This window comes from Rhinopithecus bieti, unplaced genomic scaffold (genome assembly GCF_001698545.2).
Source record: "Rhinopithecus bieti isolate Rb0 unplaced genomic scaffold, ASM169854v2 scaffold_5260, whole genome shotgun sequence".
Classification (NCBI taxonomy): Eukaryota; Metazoa; Chordata; class Mammalia; order Primates; family Cercopithecidae; genus Rhinopithecus; species Rhinopithecus bieti.
This window is the reverse complement of record NW_016805896.1, coordinates 6,983,556-7,005,597: the sequence shown is the minus strand read 5'-3', so window position 1 is coordinate 7,005,597 and position 22,042 is coordinate 6,983,556. Positions and strand designations below refer to the sequence as shown.

The following is a 22,042-nucleotide window of genomic DNA, read 5'->3' as shown; positions in this document are numbered from 1 at the left end:
AGAGATGAAATAAGAGAAAAAGAAGCCGTTTTGATACAGTAAAGATAACATTTCATAATCCAACCTCAGCCCTGAATTTTGACTTTTGAATGAATCAGCTGGCTGAGAACTTTTTGATCCAAGACAGGGAAAGATGCCAGCTGGCAACTCTAGAGGCTGAATGCTGAGCTCCTCCTTGTTGTACAAAAAGGTTTTAATAAGAACATGCATTTAATTTATCACAGAAGAAGCAAGGAAGGATCTGATCATGCAGTCTTGTGGTACTTGCTAGAAATCATATGTTTAAAAGCCTAGGAGATAAACATTTTGACATATATGAGGAATTTTGATTTCATGTTTTGCTCACTGCATTGCAGATGTTTTTATTTGTTTGTTTGTTTGCTTTTTGCATCCAAAATGGTGTGATGTTAACATAGCAGCAGAAGGTGGGATCAGTTCTGGAAAAGGAGACCATCTTGTTCAAAACACTGTGGGTAACATCTACAGGCATTTGTATCAGGGAAAGTACAGGTCAGGGGCAAATGATGAAAAATATGAACATACCAAAATACACGTTGTTAATACTGGGGAGCCTTACCTTCATCATTAACTAATTTTAGCCTGTTTACTTAATGCTTCAAATCAATTTTTAACAACATTAGGATATTATAATATTAGATGTCAAAATGTAGATTTTGTAAGAAATATGCCCAACAGAGTAAATCAGGATATAGGAGAATGCTGTACATTTTATAATTTTCTACTACACAGTCAGGTTTTCATTCTGGTAGGTCATTTGATTCTCTGCAGGTGGCTATGCCTGCCGCCGAAGACAGAACCCTGAGTCACAAGTATACAAATGAAATGCGATTGTCTTTGTGGGTAGCATTGTATGATTTGGAGCAAGATTTTAGGTCTAATATAAAGATCCTTCAAATAAATCATCCAGCTAAGCTTCTGTGGCCCCAAACTCCTAATTTAAAAATGTTGATAAATGAAGTACCTCTTTAGTTAATAAATGAAGTATCTCTTTAGTTATCCTTTGTCAGCAACATTCATTTTAATGGAAAGTGAGTTTACAGGGTTACATGATTGAACTACTGAGCCAAGTCAGTGTTGGCAAATGATGGGCTAAATTATTGATGTTACACACTAATGAATTCTGATGAGAAATAAAACACAGACATTACGTTTGAAGTGGTTCATAATTATTTTTGTACTTTAAAAGCAATTTTATTCTTTTCCAAATCATACTGGTTCTGTAAAACAAAAACATAGTTAGTGATTATACTAAAATTATTGAGTTTGTGGCAAAAAATGCTCTTGCAAGTTTTCATTTCTGTGAAGATAATGTTATTCACACTAGGTTTCTGATTTCCTTATATACTTCTGGGAAAAGATAATTAAATTAAATGTCTAAATTTTAAAACCAGTGTCTTTAAATAAGATAATCTGCCTTGTAACCATGCTTAGCATTCCAATAGATGTGTTTATGAGCTATGATATGTCTATCAACACATTTATGGGAGCTGTGTTGAAATACCATAATTAATTCAAGTAATGCCAAGTACAGTGGGACTTCCAGCTCCCACTGTTTTGTTTTGGTAAAGAGCTTATCTTTAAATGTGTGGCAGAGAATGCAATGTGTAATGTAAAATGATAGATGTTTGACAAAGTCAGGGCCTGATGGCAGTAACTGAAGCAGGTTCAAACCCTGCTAAGGCACATAGAGGTCTATACATTCTGTAGTCTAGTGACAATGTCCTTTGAGCTTTCCTGACTTAACTGTCCCAACCTGAGACTCTAATTCTGTGAGCTCACTGCCTTCCTTTTTGGTTAAGGGTTGATTTACAGCGGAGTCACTCAAACAAGGGCTCAATCTGAAGCGACCACAGGCTGATTTTTAACTAAGAGGGATTGTTCACTAAGAGGGACTAAGGGTGGAACTCACAGTTGTCCAAGTGTTAGTCCACAGATTCATCACTTTCTGGTCATGAGCCTCTGGGCCCGTAACTCAGCTCTCTACAGCTCAGTTACCAAATCCCCCAAATGTGGTAACAAGTTCTCCCGTCCTATCAGAGAGGTTTGTTACAATTAGCAAGTCAGATATTGATGAAACTGAAACCTGTCAAGTTAATGTAAGGTAAATTTATGTCTTATATTTGATTGGATTCTAGTTGGTTTTGTCAAGATCATAAGCACTCATTTGGAAAATATTCCCTTTGCCAACTGAGGGATCTGCAGGGGAAAGGAATGAGAAAAGTTTTCAAGTCAAGGTTTGGTCATGTTAGATGATTTTCTCCTGTTGATAATATGTGCAGTTTCTTACATGAATGAAAATCCAAAGGTTAAGCCTCCTATGTTTAAGAGCCTATGAGACTACTGGATTGAGGTAGGATACGTAGTGCATTGTACTTTAGTTCTCACTTGGTGTACACTTTCTATGAAACAAAAATAAAAATTGAGTCTGGCTTATTTTAACTCTATAATATGCCATTCTCACATGGTTTTACTGAGTCCTTTTCTCCATTTTTGTAATTTTCTCTTTGTCTGTGGTCTGTGATAGACTTGGCACCATTTATGAGAACAAGGCTGCTTCAAGTTTTCATCTTTTTTGAGTTCTTTTAAAAATGTATCCTAATTTTTTCTCTCATTATAACTGCACTGTTCATTGTTTTACAATCTTGATACTTTTGGATGAAAAATCATGTGTCTGAGTTAATCTCACATCAAAGCAGCATCATTATATAATGATGATGCTAAGTTGTATGAAAAATACCTACTGGATATGCTCCATTAGTCACTAATTTTCAAACGAAAAGTTCTGTCTTTGAAAAACTCCTCTCCCCACACCATTGACATGGCTCTTCCACTTGAAAATGTCCCGCTGGCAAAAGTGAATTAAAAAAATAAAATGCTGGAGTCTTTTGTTGTTGTTGTTAAGTCTAAGAAAAAATCAGAACACATAAAATGTATGTCTTTCTAATAAAAGTGATCAGAAATAAGTTCATTTTATTTTAAAATCAAGGGAAGGAATACATTTTGGCTTAATATGTCATTTAACAGAATAAGAAGAATAGATCATTTAATTCGCGGAATTTAATCTTGACAAATGTTTCATTAACCTCCTAAAGCTATGTTATATTGATACATTGTGAAATAAATACACTTTCATCTTAGATATCAATATACGAATTGTGTTTATCTTTTGTTTATCCTTAAAGGGAAGGAAAATAGGTGATCCAAGGCTATACTTGTTATCCACAGGCACTCAAGGATGTTGTCAGAATCTTCCAGATATTTTGAGAGGTGAGAGAGTCAGAAAAGTGGTATCATAACCAATGAATAAAAAGCAAAGAATTAGAGAATAAATGGTTAGAAACAGAGTGAGTGGAAACAACTTTGAAGTGAAACAGGAAATTAGAGACTAGACGGGGAGGAAAACGCACTCAGAGGGAGATTATGACTTTGAAAACAATAAAGTAGATTTGGTTACATCAACAGTCAAGATAAACTTCATTTATTCATTTATTCAACTTTCTTATCAGGATACCTCCAGGTACTAGTCTAGGTTCTATATGCTAAATGCTAAATTAGGTGCTAATTAAGCAATAAAGATAATCCCTAAATTGGACCCACAGAAAATCTGGTCTTGGTCACCTCATTTTGTACTCCTCTCTACCCCAGCCCTATGCTTCACCCATACGGGCCTTCCAATTCTGTCCAAAAAATTGATTCAGCCTGATGCCCCTTGGATTGTCAATTTCATCACCTGGGATTAATCTTGCATGAACTTTCTAATTATGTTCAAGATAATTCATAATTTCCCTTATAATGAATTTTTTGACCCATAATATATTTACAAGTGTGTAATTTAATTATCAAATATTTGAGGGATTTTTCAGATATCTTTTATTATTCATTTATAAAAATTCCATGTTGTCAGAAAACTTATTCTTTACTATTTCAATCATTTTACTTTTATTAATACTTGCTTCATGACCCAGGATATGGTCTACATTTGGAAATGCTTATATGTTACATATGCATTTTAAAATAATGCTTATGGAGCTATTTGGGATGGACTGTTTTTTAAATGTCAATTAGGTCAAGTTGGTTGATAGTGTTGTTCAACTCTTCCATATTCTTACTGGTTTTCTGTCTTTATGTTCTATTAACTCCTGAGAGAGGAGTGTTGATATCTCAAACTATACTTATGCATTATTTTGTTTCTACTTTAAGTTTTCTCAATATTTGCTTTATGTATTTTGAACCTTTATGAGATACATACATATTTAAGGTTGTTTATATGTGCTTGATGAATTCATTCATTCTTTTTATGAAAGAAATGTCTCTCTCTATTCCTGATAATATTTCTAGTTGAGAAATTTATCTGATATTAATATAGATTCACCAACCATATTGAGCTTGGTATTACATGGTATACTCTTCCATCTTTAAAACTTTCAAGTTACCAGTCTTTTCTTTTGTAAAGTGTGTCACTCACAGACAATTTAAATTGAGTCTTGTATGTTATCTAATGCAGTAGTTCCCAACCTTTTTGACACAAGGGGCTGGTTTCCTGGAAGACAATTTTTCCACCGACAAAGCAGGGAATGGTTTTGGGACGAAACTGTTCCACTTCATATCATCAGGCATTAGATTCTCATAAGGAGCAGACAATCTAGATCCCTTGCATGTGTAATAGGGTTCGTGCTCCTTTGAGAATCTAATGCCGCCATTGATCTGACAGTAGGCGGAGCTGTGTGTGATGCTTGCTCCTGGTCGCTCACCTCCTGCTGTGCAGCCCGGTTCCTAATAGGCCATGGATTGGTACGCGTCTGCAACCTGGGTGTTGAGGACCCTTGATCTAACGTAACATATGCTTTTAGTGGGGATTTTAATCAATTTGATATAATTTTGATGTGCTTGGATTTAGGTCTATTGTTATTTTCCCATTTTTTTCTATTTATTTTTTATTTCTGTTTTTCCTTTACTGCCTTTTTTTTAAGGGTTAATCAAATACTTTTTAGGATTCCATATTAATCTTATCATTGGCTTTTTTTGTGATATCTCTTAATTTTTAAAGGAGAGTTACAATATACATCTTTCCTTTCGTCTCCATGAGTCAATATCATAATCATTTTATATTAAAGACTTGCACCACAAAATTCTATTTATTCTCCCATCTTTTATGCTATTACTCTAATTTATTTTGCATTTATATATGCTGTAAATCTTACACTACAATGCTGTATTTTTTGTATTGAAATTCAATTGTCTTTTTAATAAATGAAGGCAACAAATGGAGTCTTTCACGTTTGTCAGTATATTTATCATATCTGTTCTTCTTCCTTCCTTTCTGTAGATATAGGTATTTTCTGGTCATTTCCTTGAAGCTGAAATACTTCTCTTAGCATTTACTGTAATTCAGGTCGACTGGTGAACAATTCTGTCCACTTTCATATATCTAACATATCTTTGCTTTGCCTTTAATTTTGAAAGATACTTTTGCTGGGTAGAGAATTCTGGGATGATTGTTTTTGTATCTGTTTTATTCTTTCAGCAGTTTGAGATATTATTTTATGTCTTCTATTCTCCATTGTTTCTGATAAGATGTTAGACGTAATTTTTTATTTCTTTTCCTCTGGCTGTTTTTAAGATTACCTCTTTATCTTTGATTTTCAGGAGTTTACTATGATTTACCTTGGTATGTTTTTTTATGTGTATCTCTTTTGGGGGGGTTCTTTGAGTTAATTGGATCTATAATTCATGTTTTTCACCAAAATGGCCATATTGTTTCTATACTTTTTATGGTTTCAGTGCACTCACCATTGGCAGATAATAAATCAAGTTACATTAATGCTATACAAAAAAATACCTAAAAAGTGCATGCTGATATTTTAGCACTTGGTTTGGTAACTGAGTGGTCAAGAATGATTTACTAAATATTTAGTACATTTCTGAAATATTAACCCTAAATTAGCCTGATATTTCTGTACTTGTTAAAGACCTTACTCTATCTCTTGTTTCACACTGTCTTCCTCCAACATAATCTAAACTCAGTTAACAAACACACAGGGAATTGCCATGGTATAGTGGTTATGAGCAGGTACCTTACAGCCAAATTGCCTAGGTTTGTATCCTGAGAACGAGCATGGAGGACGAGGTTTGACACATAGTAATGGCTAGATAAATGCTGCACTAGATAAAAAGAAAGAAAACAAGAATGTCTATTCCATATCCCAGGAACCTGTTTCCTAAGTCCCTCATACTTCTCTGCTTTAAGCTACTTCCCTTTTCCCACCTCAGAATGTTTCCATTCTTCCCTTTATATTCAGTTGCTCATTCCTGTTTTAAGCCCCGCTCTTACAAAGGCATTTCCCTGAATTCAGACTTAAGTAATTCTTCCCACTTCCTGGCCAATTGTAACGTTCACTGTCTGTACCTGGTAATATTTAGTCATGTCATTATTATTCCTTAATAGTTTTATATCTCCCTCTTCATTTCATCTCTGATGCTCCCTGTGTTGCATTTTTATGCTCTACTTATATAAAATTGTTAGTCATTTCCCCTGTACACAATACTGTTTTTGTTCTCATATATCTTTGCTCTCTGTTAATATAAATCCCTGACTACCTTTTGTTGATGTACCCTCACCTTGCAAGATATAGTTTATGAGTTCTCTCCTTCAGAGAACTGTCCTTCCATTCTCAGGGTGAGCTAAGTGCTCTTCTTACTGCCCTCATTTGTACTTACACAATATATTGTGTCTACCTCCTCTACGAGATTCAAGCTCTTGAAAGACAGAGAGTATGTCTTCTACCTTTGAAGTGCAAGTGTCCAGCAAAATGCCTTTCATATAGTGGGAATCCCTAAAATATGCCTTGAAATTCATTGATATTTTTCAACTTAGCAGCAAACTGCTTAAAGGTGCAAAACATGATGTGTACCATATACCTTATACTGGTAATCAATAAGTACAGAATAAATTCAGTGTTTCAGAACATTATAGTAATTTACGTTTTACCCACATCAATCAAAGTGGAATTGTAGAGGCATTTGACCATAGGAGAATCATAAGATAATCACTCCTAAAGGTAGGCGTGTAGAACAAATTAGCTTATAAACTCAGCTTATAATTTTCTGACTCTAACTTTTGGCAAAAGGCACTTATTTATTAGCTATAGTCAGCTTTAGATGAGGGTGGAATGCTGATTTACATCTAAAGGAAGATATTTGATTAAATGTGGCTTATTAATTTGGATGTTTTAACTAAGTATTTGTTTTCTTTTTTGTTTATGTGTTTATGCATACGTTAAAGGCTGAGGCAGGAATCATTAAAGAATTGAAGTCAACCAAGTTTATTTTATTACATTATATGACTAGAGGTGTGGTGTGCCTATATGTAGTTTCTTGAATTCTCAAGTTTGAAATGATGTCAGACATCCATGGAATCACCAGTTTCTGAAGGGAAAATGATTGGGAAGTATGAATGTTTCCACGATTAATTAATTTTGGCAAAATGTTGAATTTTCAGAATTGTCTTAACACAGTACCAGGAGAAAAAAAAGAAAGTGAGTTGAGATAGTCAGTTCTTTACTGTGTACAGGGCACATTGTATATACATCATCTCATCTAATTCTCACAATGACCCTTGGATAGGTGCTGTTTATACCTGCTTCACGTCCCAGATGATACAAACCAAGTCAGCAACCAACTTGTCAACCCATCTACTCCAAAACTCAGACTCTAGCATTCAGAGTGGTTAAGTGTATATTTTCAGTTCAGAAAATATCCCACAGAAAGAGAGATTTTTAAAAAAAGTTTACCCTTTGAACTGTTTATTTACACAAGCATTAATGCAAAAAATATTGCTAGAATATATTTCATCATCTTTCCTGTCCTTTCCATATGCCGCCTCTCTATTTTGTTTTTCTCATTAGAATAGAGCGGGACTAGATCTTTAACTTGTTTGTTTACTGTCTTTTTTCCACAACTGGAAGTAAGTTCCATGAGGTTAAGGATTTTTGTCTGTTTTGCTTGCTACGGTGTACCCAGCACCTCAGACAGTGACTGGCACATAGGCTAACAGTAATTATTTACCTAACAAATGAATTGTAAAACAAAATAAAAATATATCAATACATGAGCAAAAATGAGCAAAATTTCTCTCTCACCAACCTGCTTAGCCACACAGATCACAAATCCTACTCCATTTCCAAAAATCCTGTGCCAATGAGTGTGCATCCTTCTAGACCTATTTCCTCAGATTTAAATATGGACAGTTATAGCTAATATATAAATACACAACTGAAATATAGACTACTGAAATATAGAATGCTATGCATTTATTTTTACCTAATTAAGGTCATTTGCTTAAGATGTTATTCTGTATGCTTTTCTTCTTTTTACTATTTCTTTTACATAATTTCTTGGCTTCCCAAAGTTCCCCCTGATTCTTTTAAAGTCCTGTTTAGCCTGACATATTTTAGATATATGTGTGTTTATTTATGTCTTCTTATATTGCTGGATGTTTACATTGTCTTCAATAGATATTTACATTGCCTTTGATTTTTCACTATCACTAGTGCTATATTACGAACAACCTTAGAACATGCTTCTTGGTACACAAGCGGGAGTGTATCTCTAGTGTAAAATATGACATTATTCTATTAAGGAATATATGATTTTAAATTTTGAGGACAATATAGTCCTCAACAGAATATGAAAGTTTACTTTTCTTTACACTTTTACCACCACTAATTAATATCTTTAAAAAATGTGCCAGCATGATGGCTGAAAACAAATTTTTTACATTGTAATGTAAAATAATTTTTACATTGTTAATTTTTTTGTGTACTTCTGATATTGAGCATTTTTTCATATATCATTTTTGAACAGGGCTGTCTGAAACCTGAAATATTTTCCTATTGGGGTTTTATATTATTTCTTATTGATTTAAATAAATGCTTATTTTAATATATAAAATATATACTATATATAATAAAATAGATTTTTAATTATATCTTTTCCAGGAAAAGTCTTTATTTTTACGTAGTCAAGTTTATTCCCCTCAGTGTACTTTAACACTATACAATATTTTATATTTTAAAAAACAGATTTTTAAAATGTTTATAATGTATATACACATACAAAGTAGATATCCAAAATAATCTATTCTGTATATTTTGGATATTTACTTTTATCTCAGATAGCTGGCAAGTGAATAGTCCACTCTCATCGTATACAATTTGAAATCCTACTTTCACTATATTCTAAAGTCTAAGTATTTGTGGGGCTTTTCCTGGATTCTTTGTTCCAGTGAGCAGCCTCATGCCTGCTGTCTGTTTTGTAAAAGAATTTTTATTGGAACACAGCTGCATCCATTTATATACTACTGTCTATGGCTGCTCTCCTGTTACAAGGCAGAGTTGAGTGGTTGCAACAGAGACTGTACGGCCTGGAAAACTAAAAATATTTATTATAGGACCCTTTAAAAAATGTTTATCAGCTATTCTGTTTTCCAGATCTTTCTATCCATTCTTGCGTTAATGCTGTGCTGTATTAATTTAATTAATGTAACTTTTTGATATATTTTGCCACTCAGTGGCATAAGTTCCCTCACCCCAATCCAACAACAATTTTTCCTTTTGAAAAATGTTAGAGCTATCCTTGTGGATTTTAATCTTCCAAATACATTTAGAATCATCTTCTTGAGCTTCATACACAAATTTTGTTTGGATTGTGAGTATGATTGTATGGAATGGATTTTTATTTATGGATTGTAAAAAATGTTGGATTTAAAATTTGATATCTAAATATATATATATATATATGTAATCTTCTCATCCATAAAATGTGATATGTTTACTTTCATTTGGGTTATGTCTTTCTGGCATTGTTTAGTACCTGTCTCTAAAAGATTGAGTTAATTTTGTTAATTATGGTTAGAAACTATAGTTTAGGTTGCCATTTTAAATAACTGTCTTATTAATTCTAAAGGTTTTTTTTTGCTGATTCAAAGTTTTGTCCATTTTCTGAGTAGTATCTCTACCTTCTTTATCAAATTACCAAGTACATTTTATGAAGTTAAATTTGTAAACTATTTTGTAACTTTTATTAGAATAAGTATATTGTTATTGTTAGCAAATGCCTCTCAGCATTGATTAAAACTATGCTTTCTCCCTTAATCTGTGTTTATATTAAATTACATTAACATATTTTCTAAAGTTGAATCTCTTTGCAAGTGAATCACAACTCACAGGTTTTGACATGTGATGCTCTTTTTTCTTTTATTTCTAAAAAGTTCAAGATGTGCTAATATTTCCCATCGTGATTGTGGATTTGTCTAGTTTTCTTTGAATTTTAACCAGATCTTATTTTATAAAGTTATGTTGTCATGTGCATTACATTCATGATTGATATGTCTTAGACGATATCTTTTATTAATACAAAACATCCAAATTTGAGTTTTCTAATTCTTTTTTCTTGAATTTTCTCTCTCTTTTTAAAATTAGAATTCTTTATTCTTTTTTTTCCCAGGATCTTCATTCAGTTTCTATTTGCTTGAAGTGCATTTCTTCTAAATAACATGAATTTTGCTTTTATGACCAATCTACAAATCTGTAACTTTAAACTGTGCAATAAAACTATTTACAGTTATTAGGATCACTAATGCATTTGGCTTTACTTTGTACATTTTTTTGCTCTTCCTGTACTCCTTGCATTTTGAATTATCTAATATTTTATGGTACTTTTTTTCCTCTAGTATTTTGAAAGTGACAAATTCCTTTTTTGTTTTGAATTTACATTTTATTTGAATGGAATCATATAGAATGTTCTTTTTATATTGGGTTAATTTGTGTTTGCAATTTTCATACATACTTTAAAAAAGTTTTTTTGATTGATCCATTATAATGGTACCTATTTATGGGGTACAATCTGACATTTCAATATATGCATACACTGTATAATCAGGATAGATAGCATATTCATCTCCTAATGCATTTATCATTTCTTTGTGACAACACTCAAAAATCCCTATTTTAGCTATTTTGAAATGTACATTATTGTTAACTATAATTACCCTATTGTGCAATAGTTCAGAACTTATTTCTCCTATCTAATTGTAACGTTGTACCTGTTGACCAATCTCTCCCCATCCTCCTCTCCTCTAGCCTCTCCCCACTCTCTGATAATCACTGTTCTACTCTCTACTTCCGTGAGACAAATATTTAAGATTCCACATGTGAATGAGATTATGTTGTTATTTCACTTTCTGTGTCTGACTTATTTTACTTAACATGATATCCTCCAGGTTCACTTATGTTGTCTCAAATGACATGATTTCCTTCCTTTTTTATGGCTGAATGGTATTCTACTGTGTAGATACACTATATTCTCTTTATTCATTCACTTGTTGAAGGACATTTGGGTTGATTTCAAGTGTTGGCTATTGTGAATAGTGCTACAAGGAACCCGGGAATGGGAATGCAGATATCTCTTTGACATAGTGGTTTCATTTCCTTTGGATATATACCCAGTAGTGGGATTGCTAGATCATGTGGTGGTTACAGTTTTATTTTTTGAGGAATCTTCATACTGTTTCCCATAATGGTTGTACTAATTTACATTGGAAAAATCCAGTTTTAGATTTATGGTATATATTCTTAAATTATTGGCAGCTATAATTAAATACTTTTTCTATTACTATATAGAGTTAACCAGTAATATTTAGCAGTTTAATGTTATTCCTCGAGCATAATATCTCTAAATGTATATATATTAAAAGTCCAAAATACATGTTTTCTATAAATTCTTTTGTGTTTCAAAAGATAACACATAATCAGATTTCCTTTCACATCATACCGCTAAGTGATTTTAAATTTCTGTTGTGGTTTTTTTTCTTTCTTTCATTTGCACAATTCTTTTCCAGAAATAGGAAACTATCGCTATATCTAGTTGTTTGTGTATGTGTGTGTGTTAAATGATTAAACCTATGCTATGAGAATTCCCGGCAAAGCACCCAGTGAATGCTTTTGTTTATTAACTTACAGACTGTAGGCACCTAGAGGTAGAAAGAACTTTTGCAGTTATCACATTTAATCTTACTAAACCAGTTCATGAACTCAACAAAATTTTTATACTTATGTTCCAAGAACTGCATTTGGTGCCAGGGAGATGACGATGAAGAAATAAGACATGCTTTCTGAGTTGAGAAGACTAACATACTAGTGGGTGAGAAGGCACAGACACACCACAGATATTTGCACAAAGAGGTCATGGGAACCTACTAGGGGGAGCACATCCCTGAGGAGGTGTCCTCTGGACTGACCCTCAGTCCATTTGCTTCTCCTCAATCAATCACCGCAGTAACGTCTTCCCGAATGCACCTGGCCTGTTTATCTAACCTCTGAACACCAGAAGTGCACACTTGGACAGAAATACTTGTTATAAAATTTATTCCTCTTGACCCTAAACCCACTTTCCAACCTCTCCTATGATTTGTTCCCAGTGTTGGCTTCTAGAGCTCAACAAACTATATATACTGACCCTCACTTGCAGTCCTTTAGATGTTTGTCCTTCCAAAGCCTTTGTCTTTTATGTTTAAACATCCCAAATTTTTAATATTTCTCCCACTCTTTAATCTTTCTTATATTGCTGCTCTTTAGTGTGTCAATATGACCCTTAAATTATGCTTCCCAAACTTGTATAAATTACTACAGATATACTCAATGAAAGAAAAAGTGCAATTTATCTTATGGGACTTATCTCCCTCCAGACAAAAATGCCTCTGCTTACTCAGTCTAAGACCACTTTATATGCTGTAGCTTCGTCACTCTCTCATTTAAATGATTTGCTAATGCTCGGTCTTTTTTCCAAATTACATGCCAAAAAGGTAATAAATATCACAGGATTAAGTAAGAATAAAAAATAATGGGAGGAGAAAGGAAACGATGATAGTACTTCATAAGAGCTCTGACATGAAGTTAGGACCTCATATAAAATATGCCATACACTGTCAGAGTCAAGAAGTTGTCTGTGATTACTAGGGCTGGCACAGGTCTTTGGTTCTAAGTTTATAGTAGCTCACTTTGACTCATATCAGAACTGTGGTCAACTGAAATCCCTAAATCTTTTTCATATAAAGGGCTTCAAAGTCAAATACACCAATTCTTTGCTCCAGTTATAGCTCATCTTATTGGTTTCTGCTTGATCATGTAATTCAAAAGCTTATCTGGCCCACCTGGTTTTCTGCCAACTGTAGATCTACCAATCACGCCTTTGTATGGCCCTGTAAGGAATTGTTCCAAGGCCAAGGATAAAACAAAATTTCTTTTTTTCTGTTTAACTGATTTTTAATTGCTTTTCCTCAATATTGGTTATGTACAATTTACTTTTCAAAACCTTCATCAAATGATTTTGCATCGAATTGTTCACAAAAATCTTATGGCATCATTTTAATACTACCTTCAGAATATTAAACATTATTTAGAACCCCCTGACATTGGCACTTAAAGGAATGGAGATACTAAGCCACAGGAAAATGAAAACCAGTAGCATCTGGTCTGTTACGCAATTTTTAGTCATGTTGGATCACATTGTATACATTGATACCTGCGGACTCACTCCACAAATATATTAAGTCACTCTAGCATGTTTTCCTTTTAAAAAAATTGGATATAAGTGAAAACAAGACAGACATAGGGTGTTATCAAGCCCTCTTGTGGCCTTGCTACGATACACCTTAAAATACAACCCAGGGAGAATTGAAAGGATTTCTTTCACTGATGGTATAAAGGCCTGAAGGAACTTAGAATCTTCCAGGAAGGAGGACAAGCAACATGTAGGAAGGGTTAGCTGCTGAAAATATAATTGTGGTTTGTGTGTATGTACAGGGTACAGTAGGAACTCAAGTAAGGTTGAATTTAATTCATCTTGCACAGAAAGGTGGGGGAAGGACTCAGAATCATTTTGTAGAGGAAGTTATTGAATTGGATCAGGTGTTTTTGTTTATTCATTTATATTTTATTATTTTTTTAAATTTTACTTTAAGTTCTGGGATACATGTGCAAAATGTTCAGGTTTGTTCCATAAATATACACGTGCCATGGTGGTTTGCTGCACCTGTCAACCCATCATCTAGATTTTAAGCCCTGCGTGCAATAGGTATTTGTCCTAATGCTCTCCATCAAGGGGAGAGCACCCACTCCACTAGGCCCTGGTTTGTGTTGTTCCCCTCTTTGTGTCCAGGTGTTCTCATTGTTCAACTCCCACTTACAAGTGAGAACACAAGTGTTTGGTTTTCTGTTCTGATGTTAGTTTGCTGAGAATGATGGTTTCCAGCTTCATCCATGTCCCTGCAAAGGACATGATCTCATTCTTTTTTATGGCTGCATAGTATTCCATGGTGTATATGTGCCACATTTTCTTTATCCAGTCCATCACTGATGGGCATTTGGGCTGGTTCCAAGTCTTTGCTATTGTAAACAGTGCTGCAAGAAACATACGTGTGCACGTGTCTTTATAGTAGAATGATTTATAATCCTTTGGGTATATACCCAATATTGGGATCACTGGGTCAAATGGTATTTCCAGTTCTAGATCCTTGAGGAATTGCCACACTGTCATCCACAATGGCTGAACTAATTTACACTCCCATCAAAAATGTAAAAGCATTCCTATTTCTCCACAGCCTCACCAGCATCTATTGTTCCTGACTTTTTAATAATCATCATTCTGACTGGCTTGAGATGGTATCTCATTGTGGTTTGGATTTGCATTTCTCTAATGATCAGTGATGATGAGCTTTTTTTGTATGTTTTTTGGCCACATAAATGTCATCTTTTGAGAAGTGTCTGTTCATATCCTTTTCCCACATTTTCATCAGGTTGTTTTTTTCTTGTTAATTTGTTTAAGCTCCTTGTGGATTCTGGATATTAGACCTTTGTCTGATGGGTAGATCCCAAACATTTTTTCCATTGTGTAGGTTGCCTCTTCACTCTAATGTCAGTTTCTTTTGCTGTGCAGAAGCTCTTTAGTTTAATTAGATCCCATTTGCCAATTTTGGCTTTTTTTGCAATTGCTTTTGGTGTTTTAGTCATGCAGTCTTTGTCTATGCCTATGTCATGGATGGTACGCCTAGGTTTTCTCTAAGGGGTTTTATGGCTTTGGGTTTTACAATTAAGTCTTCAATTCATTTTGAGCTAATTTTTGTATAAGGTATAAGGAAGGAGTCCAGTTTCAGTTTTCTGTATATGGTTAGCCAGTTTTCCCAGCACCATTTATTAAATAGGGAATCATTTCCCCATTGCTTGTTTTTCTGAGGTTTGTCAAAGATCAGATGGTTGTAGATGTGTGGTGTTATTTCTGAGGTCTCTGCTCTGTTCCACTGGTTTATATATCTGTTTTGGTACCAGTACCATGCTGTTTTGGTTATTGTAGTCTTGTAGTATAGTTTGAAGTCAGATAGCGTAATGCCTCCAGTTTTGTTCTTTTTGGTTAGGATTGTCTTGGCTCTACGGGCTATTCTTTGGTGCTATATGAAATTTAAAGAAGTTTTTTTTTCTAATTCTGTGAAGAAAGTCAATCGTAGCTTGATGGTCAGGTGTTTTTAAACAGGCAAGACAAAAATGAGTATTGCAGAAACAGGGAAGAGTATAAGCACAAAAAAGGAAGAAAGAGTTCACAGCAAGTTTCTTAATTAGTAAGAATTGTGGAGCGGCTGAAACATACTAAAGAACTGAAGCAGAGAGAAGATGAAGCTGGGAAGATTAGCACGAGCTGGTCAGGAAGGTTGTTGTGTACCATGCTGAAGGTTGTAGCCTTGATGTTTCTTTCCCCAGAGGATTGCATATTTCTACTGTTTTGTGGCAAGATTTTGAAAATTGTATTCTCACATTTTTATTGAAAGCCAAAACTGAAATATTCTAAATGGAAGCCATCTCCAATAGATAAGAAAATAAGGCACTAATTTATGCTGCTGCTGTGTCTCTGGATGCTGAGTAGTTGAGTTTCCTTACCTATCCTATCCCATCCCTTCATTCCCACTGTTATGTAACAGCCATACAAATAAGTAATTTAAAATCAAGTTTGATAAACTGTATGTTGGTGAAATTCTCATAAAAATTAAAACGGATTATTGAAGGGTATGAATTAGAGAATCACTTTACTGATATTCAAATAATTTCTAATGACATTTTAAATATTTGAAAATACATAATAATTCACAGTGAGAATTTATCATTTGTAGATTTTAAGACCATTTGGACAAAATATAGATTTTCTAAGATACTAATTAGAACATGCAGATTACCTTTAAATATTTAAAAGAGATTCACAGGTTCTAGCCACCGTATAATGTGTTACATTTTAACAGACTTAAGGAAAAGAAGATGCTCCTGACTTCTAAAATAATGCAATTGTAGTTTGTACTCAAGCTTGTACATAAATTTTGATTAAATCTACATGTGGTAAGCACTGCCTTTCAAAATCTTCCTTTTTCTTCAATGATTTTAAATTTTTTGTTATAACCCATTATCAATACATCCCCTATAGAAAGTGCACACACACACAATCCTCAGAAGAAAATACCAAAAAAAAAGGACAACAGCAGGAATGAAATTTGAAATAGCTTCATAGCTTTTCAAGTGTTTTGCAAAACCTTCTTTACTCAAGTTAAAAGCAATATGAAGTGCATGTATAATAAAATGTTTAGAAAAAGATTTGGTTTAGGGCTCAGCATTCATTTCATATTACTGAAAAGTGTGATTTTATGTTTTTGTTTTTCATAGAACAGGCATTCTAGTTTTTGTTACTTAATAGAATAAGTAGTATGTTATAGTATAAGTTACTATAAGTAACTTAATAGAATAAGGTAGTATGTGTTTTTCTTTGGGAGGTCATGTTTTATGCATGTAGTAACATTTAATATGGTAAAACATTAATTTTTTAAAAGTTTGAGCAATATTTAAGAATTGTCTTCACATAGTTAATGTGGGTTTCTAAAATATATAATTCTTAAAATGAAACAATGTATCTGCTAAATATTTTCATTGAAACAAGGAGTAAAATCTCACATGCATCTAGAACCACAGCTACTTTCTAGTCTCAAGTTACTTATCTTTCAAATAAAGTCATCTCCAAATCTGCTTAGGATGAACCTCTTGCAAAATAGAAAAGGAAAGACAACAGTTAAACTAAGTAAACATAAGAGGGTTATTTTCACTGAAGTGGATTTTGCACAAAAGCAGCACACAGTATCTTGTGTCAACATCTTTTAAACAGCTGGATGACATCTGCAAAGCCTGAAGATTTGAAAAAAAATACTATTTATACCAAATGTATTAATAAAAATCTGTTCCAAGGCTTGTGAGAAATAAGTCCAATCTCCCTTTCCCCCCAAAGTATGCATGGTATATGTGCTAACTTACTGAATTCATCCTTCATGCAATTCCAGTTTATTAAAGAGGTTAAAAATTTATAAAACTCTGATGGGATATGGTTTTAATGCTTCATCACACTACCCATCATTTGCTTTTCAATCTAGATCAGAATGATCTTTCCTACTTCCCTGCAATCACCTACCTGCACAGCTAATATTTTCTGAATACTCTCCTGAGAGTCTGTCTGGAAGTTGGCCAGCCTCATCTGGCTGAAGAGGACCACCAGTTTGAAGTGCTCCTGCCACAGCCTGTGCATCCTTCTCTGCAGCTGACAGAGCTAAAGGCAAGAGGGAGGGGAGAAAACACAAGTTAGAGGAGGAGAGGAAATTAATGGCAGTGTTCAAGAAGAATGATGGAGAGAAATATAGAAAGCAGTCAATAGCCCATTCTGCACTGCACGGACCTGACAGGAATTTCACAGTCTCTTGATTTTTCAGCCCACTCATGTGCATTCATCAGAAACCAGTCACATCTGGCCGCCAGGATGGGGGGTTAATTTTCTCTAAATGCCTCAGCAGTTTTGTTCTAGCTGAGGCAAACTCTGTGACTGCAAAGCTGATGAGTAAAATATTTCTACTTCACCCAGTTTAACTCAAAACCGATAGCCTCGGGACATATTGAACCTTTCTTGAAAAAAATCATCTTTTGAAGCCGTTTTGAATGGCACATCAGGTCAAGCCAAAGTTTAAAAATGCAACTTTAAGACTTTGATGGACACCATCACTGCTTTTTTTCTCATGAAGCTTACCATTGCTTGGCAATGTGTGCTTTAGAGCATGACAAAACTAAAGAGAATTAACTTCGCCATCAACTGCTGAGGGAGAACAATAACAAGGAAGAAATTTCCAGCTAGAACTCGCTATTAATCTACCTCCCTCTGACCATGTGACATGGAAACATCTCACTGCACTAAAGCATAGAGGACGCGGTGTTAAGAAGTGACATGTTTAATACAGGATCTGTACAGAAAAAGAAAGAATTCGCCTATGACATATGATAGATCATTTGGAAATTTAATATAAAAACCAACAGAAAACAGTGGATGTTTTATCAAAACAATGTACATTTGCTCTTCAACAGTTACCGCAGGCATGCCATACGAATTATTATAAGGCATTTTCAAAGGGATAAACATAAAATTAACAGTAAAAACAATTTTTTTAAAATCCCAAACATTTATAATGAGTGCTTATGTTATATATGTATAATGAATGTATATATCATATGTTCATACAATATAATATATTCTGTCACTGAAAACTCTTGGTTTTGGGAATGGGGATAATTGCTGATATCAGTTCCTTTTTAGCATATTTTGCAGAATGAAAAAACAAAATTTACATCCAAACATGTAATATCAAACACAATTTTATATTAAATACTTCCTCATACTAGAATAAAAACATGTTAAAAACGTGGCTATTTGGTGGGTTACATATACAGGATCCTCTGTAAAACATCAATAAGGAGTGTGTAAAATTTGGGAACTCTTTTGTATATATATTTCAATAAAAGAATTCACTTAACTAAATACTTGGTGTTGCATGTAAATTGTTTAACGTCATTATCCTCATTATGCATTGTTATAAACAATACATACGTATTTATGTTTGGTTCCCAGGAAAATAAAGCCTCTATTTTTGGTTAGTTGATTAGGAAGAAGAAAAGACTTTGAAAACTATAGATATTTCAGTTTACTAAATGCTGAATTACAGTGTCCAGAACCAGTTTGTGCGCATTTCAGATAATTTGGGCTATTAAATTAAAACTTAGCATTATTTGAAGACAAATTTTGTCAAACTTAAAAAAAAATGGTGTTTTCTTTAGCATAAGCTAAGCCTGACAGTCAACAGGGGGAGGTATGCTGTATCTTGATATACTCATTAAGGCATTTGAAAAGTTTAGTTCATTGTGTATGTTCACAACTACATAAAGAGTCATATTAAGACTTTAATTATTGTTCAGGGACAGGGGAAGGATCTGGGTATTGAGGGTTCAGGAACGGTCCATAGGAGTTAGCACTGGCCCTGTATTACCTAATGAATGCATCAATGATTTAAATAATATTAATTAAATTTGCTTTAACAGTAAGATGCAGAGCACATGTATATTTAAATTAGAAATTACTTCAATTGCAAACAGTGGGCAAGGCTAGAGAAGCTGACATTTAGTGTCAAGTAAACATTAATAACAGAAGAAAAAAACCATGACAAATATTCCTGAAAATAATTTCATAGCATATATATGTTTGAAATTTGTGTGATTTTTATACTGGTCTTCATTATTAAAATATGACCTTGCAACTTACAGATTTTTTTAAAGGGCAAAAATGGAAATGAGTGTGAAGGAAATTTTACCTGCTTAAAAATTAAATTATCAATCATTTTTACTAATAGGCTAGCTCATTTCTGAAATTACATGTGGAAATATATTTTGAAATACATATTGCAGTATAGTTCTTTATACACTACCTAAATATATTGTTTGCTGAGGTAAACATCCTGAATGAAGGGGCCATAATCTAATAGATAAATGCAATTTGCTAAATGAAGCTTAACTATAAATTGTCTGTTGTGGGTGGAGGCTCTGAAGAGATTAGATTTTTGATATTTTCTTAACAAAGACAAATAATCTGTCAACTTTCTCCATTCTTTTCAATGTGACTTATTTAAACAACACAGTTCATAGGTTGATTGTGGGCCTGCTGAGATAGCTTCTTTGATTAACCCCAGTGTACAGCTGAGAAATCTATATTTTAAAGAGGTTAACTTGCTTTAGGTTATTTACTTCTGTCTAACTTCAAGTTTAAGTTATTAACCATGATGCCATATCACTTAAAGTTCAATGGCTTTTCTCTTTCTCTCTCTGATATTTTAGCAGTCACTTCCAGATTAAGGATAGTCATAAAGACTGCTGGAAACACCCAAGGGTTCTGTAAACCTTTGCCACAGAGATTCCTGGAAAACAGGCTGTGATCCAAAATAAACATTTATGTATGCTTGTTAGATATTAGTAAGAAGTGCATGATAAAACCTTATCACATAGAATAGGTTTTCTAATTATTGTCTACCTCAGACCTTACCTTACTAGTTCGTTGTAATTTGGAATTTTTAAGACAACAATAAATGGAAGCCTACCTTGTACAGAAATTGGACAATAGACTATCAAGACAAGAAAAGTTCACAGCAATAAGCCAGAAATAAATGATTTTGAAAGAATGGCTGTAGGATGAACTCTTAGCCTTACTGAGTGGAATCAGATATCTCAGTGAAAAGTCACCTACAGCAAAATACCACTTTAATTTTCTCTGGTATTTTTCTTATTTCAAGGCTGCAGTTTTTTGGAGCCAGCTTAGCTCTCAGAATACCTTATTTCCCCCAAGCGATCATAGGATACTTGGAACTACACCTATGAACCAAGATTTGTTTGTCAAAGAAAATAATAAATTAATACTATTAGAGCAGCCACACATATGACAAAAAGCAAGTAAGGGAAAGATGAGCTGTAGAGGAATTCCTTAACAACAAGGCAAATTTTACAAGTGGGAGCTCTTCAGCATGTGTAAACAAAGCAAACTGAATAGTAATGTTTTCTACAGCCACAAGTCAAATGAGGAGAAGCAGCTGTATGCAGTGTCTATTTTTATTCAGTTGTCTGTATTCTAGCTTGAGGTAGCCATAAAGGCCTTGAATTTATCCATGTTCACATGTTAACTGAAGCCTCTTAAACAGAGAAGTTTTTTAAGAATCAACTAAGAGAGAGTAATATCTCAAAAAAGAGGTTTTTTTTGGGGTGGGGGAGCGGAAATCAATAGCTAAATAGGCCTATGGAAAAACAAGAACCAGGAAAAGGAAGAATTAAAGACAATCTTAAAGAGAGAAGAACGAGCATTCAATAAAATAACATATGCACACAAACACATTTACACACGAAAGACAATAAGACTATTCAAAAGAATATTTAAGGAAAAAACAACTAAGATGCTGCGAAGAATGATTGATTATATCAAATAGCTATGACAACAATTATTTTAGGAAAGTGATTATGAAGAAACCCCATTTTAAGATGTCAGCAGACAGTAATCGCTCAATAAATGTTTATTAAAATGGACTCAACTTGAGCTGATAAAAGTTTACCTGATAAAGGGTATAAACCAAAAACTTCCATCAAACATTTTACTAAATAAATGTCAGAAATCTTCCTGTGGATGTCGGGCAAAATAAAATAAGGATATCAGAAATCAATACCGCTTTTTAAAACTGTATTGCTGATTCTTGTCAATGCAATAAAAAAATAGAAGGGCAAAAGATAGCTATGAGATAGAAAAAAGGCCGGGCACGGTGGCTCACGTCTGTAATCCCAGCACTTTGGGAGGCCAAGTGGGTGGATCACGTGAGATCAGGAGTTCCAGACCAGCCTAACTAACATGGTGAAACCCAGTCTTTACTAAAAATACAAAAATTAGCCGAGTGCAGTGGCGGTCGCCTATAGGCCCAGCTACTCAGGAGGCTGAGGCAGGAGAATCCCTTGAACCAGTGAGGCGGAAGTTGCAGTGAGCCAAGATAGCGCCACTGCACTCCAGCCTGGGAGACAGAGCGAGACTCCGTCTAAAAAAA

General features: G+C 33.9%; 1 protein-coding gene across 1 annotated transcript in view; it reads right to left on the bottom strand.

Annotated features, from left to right (window-relative positions):
- CCDC178 (coiled-coil domain containing 178) overlaps window positions 1-22,042 on the bottom strand; it is a 528,736-nt gene that overhangs the window by 27,072 nt on the left and 479,622 nt on the right. Inside the window, exon 23 of the mRNA XM_017873932.1 lies at window positions 17,569-17,703. Coding sequence (XP_017729421.1) covers window positions 17,569-17,703 — 135 coding nt within the window. The remainder of the gene's footprint in view (window positions 1-17,568; window positions 17,704-22,042) is intronic.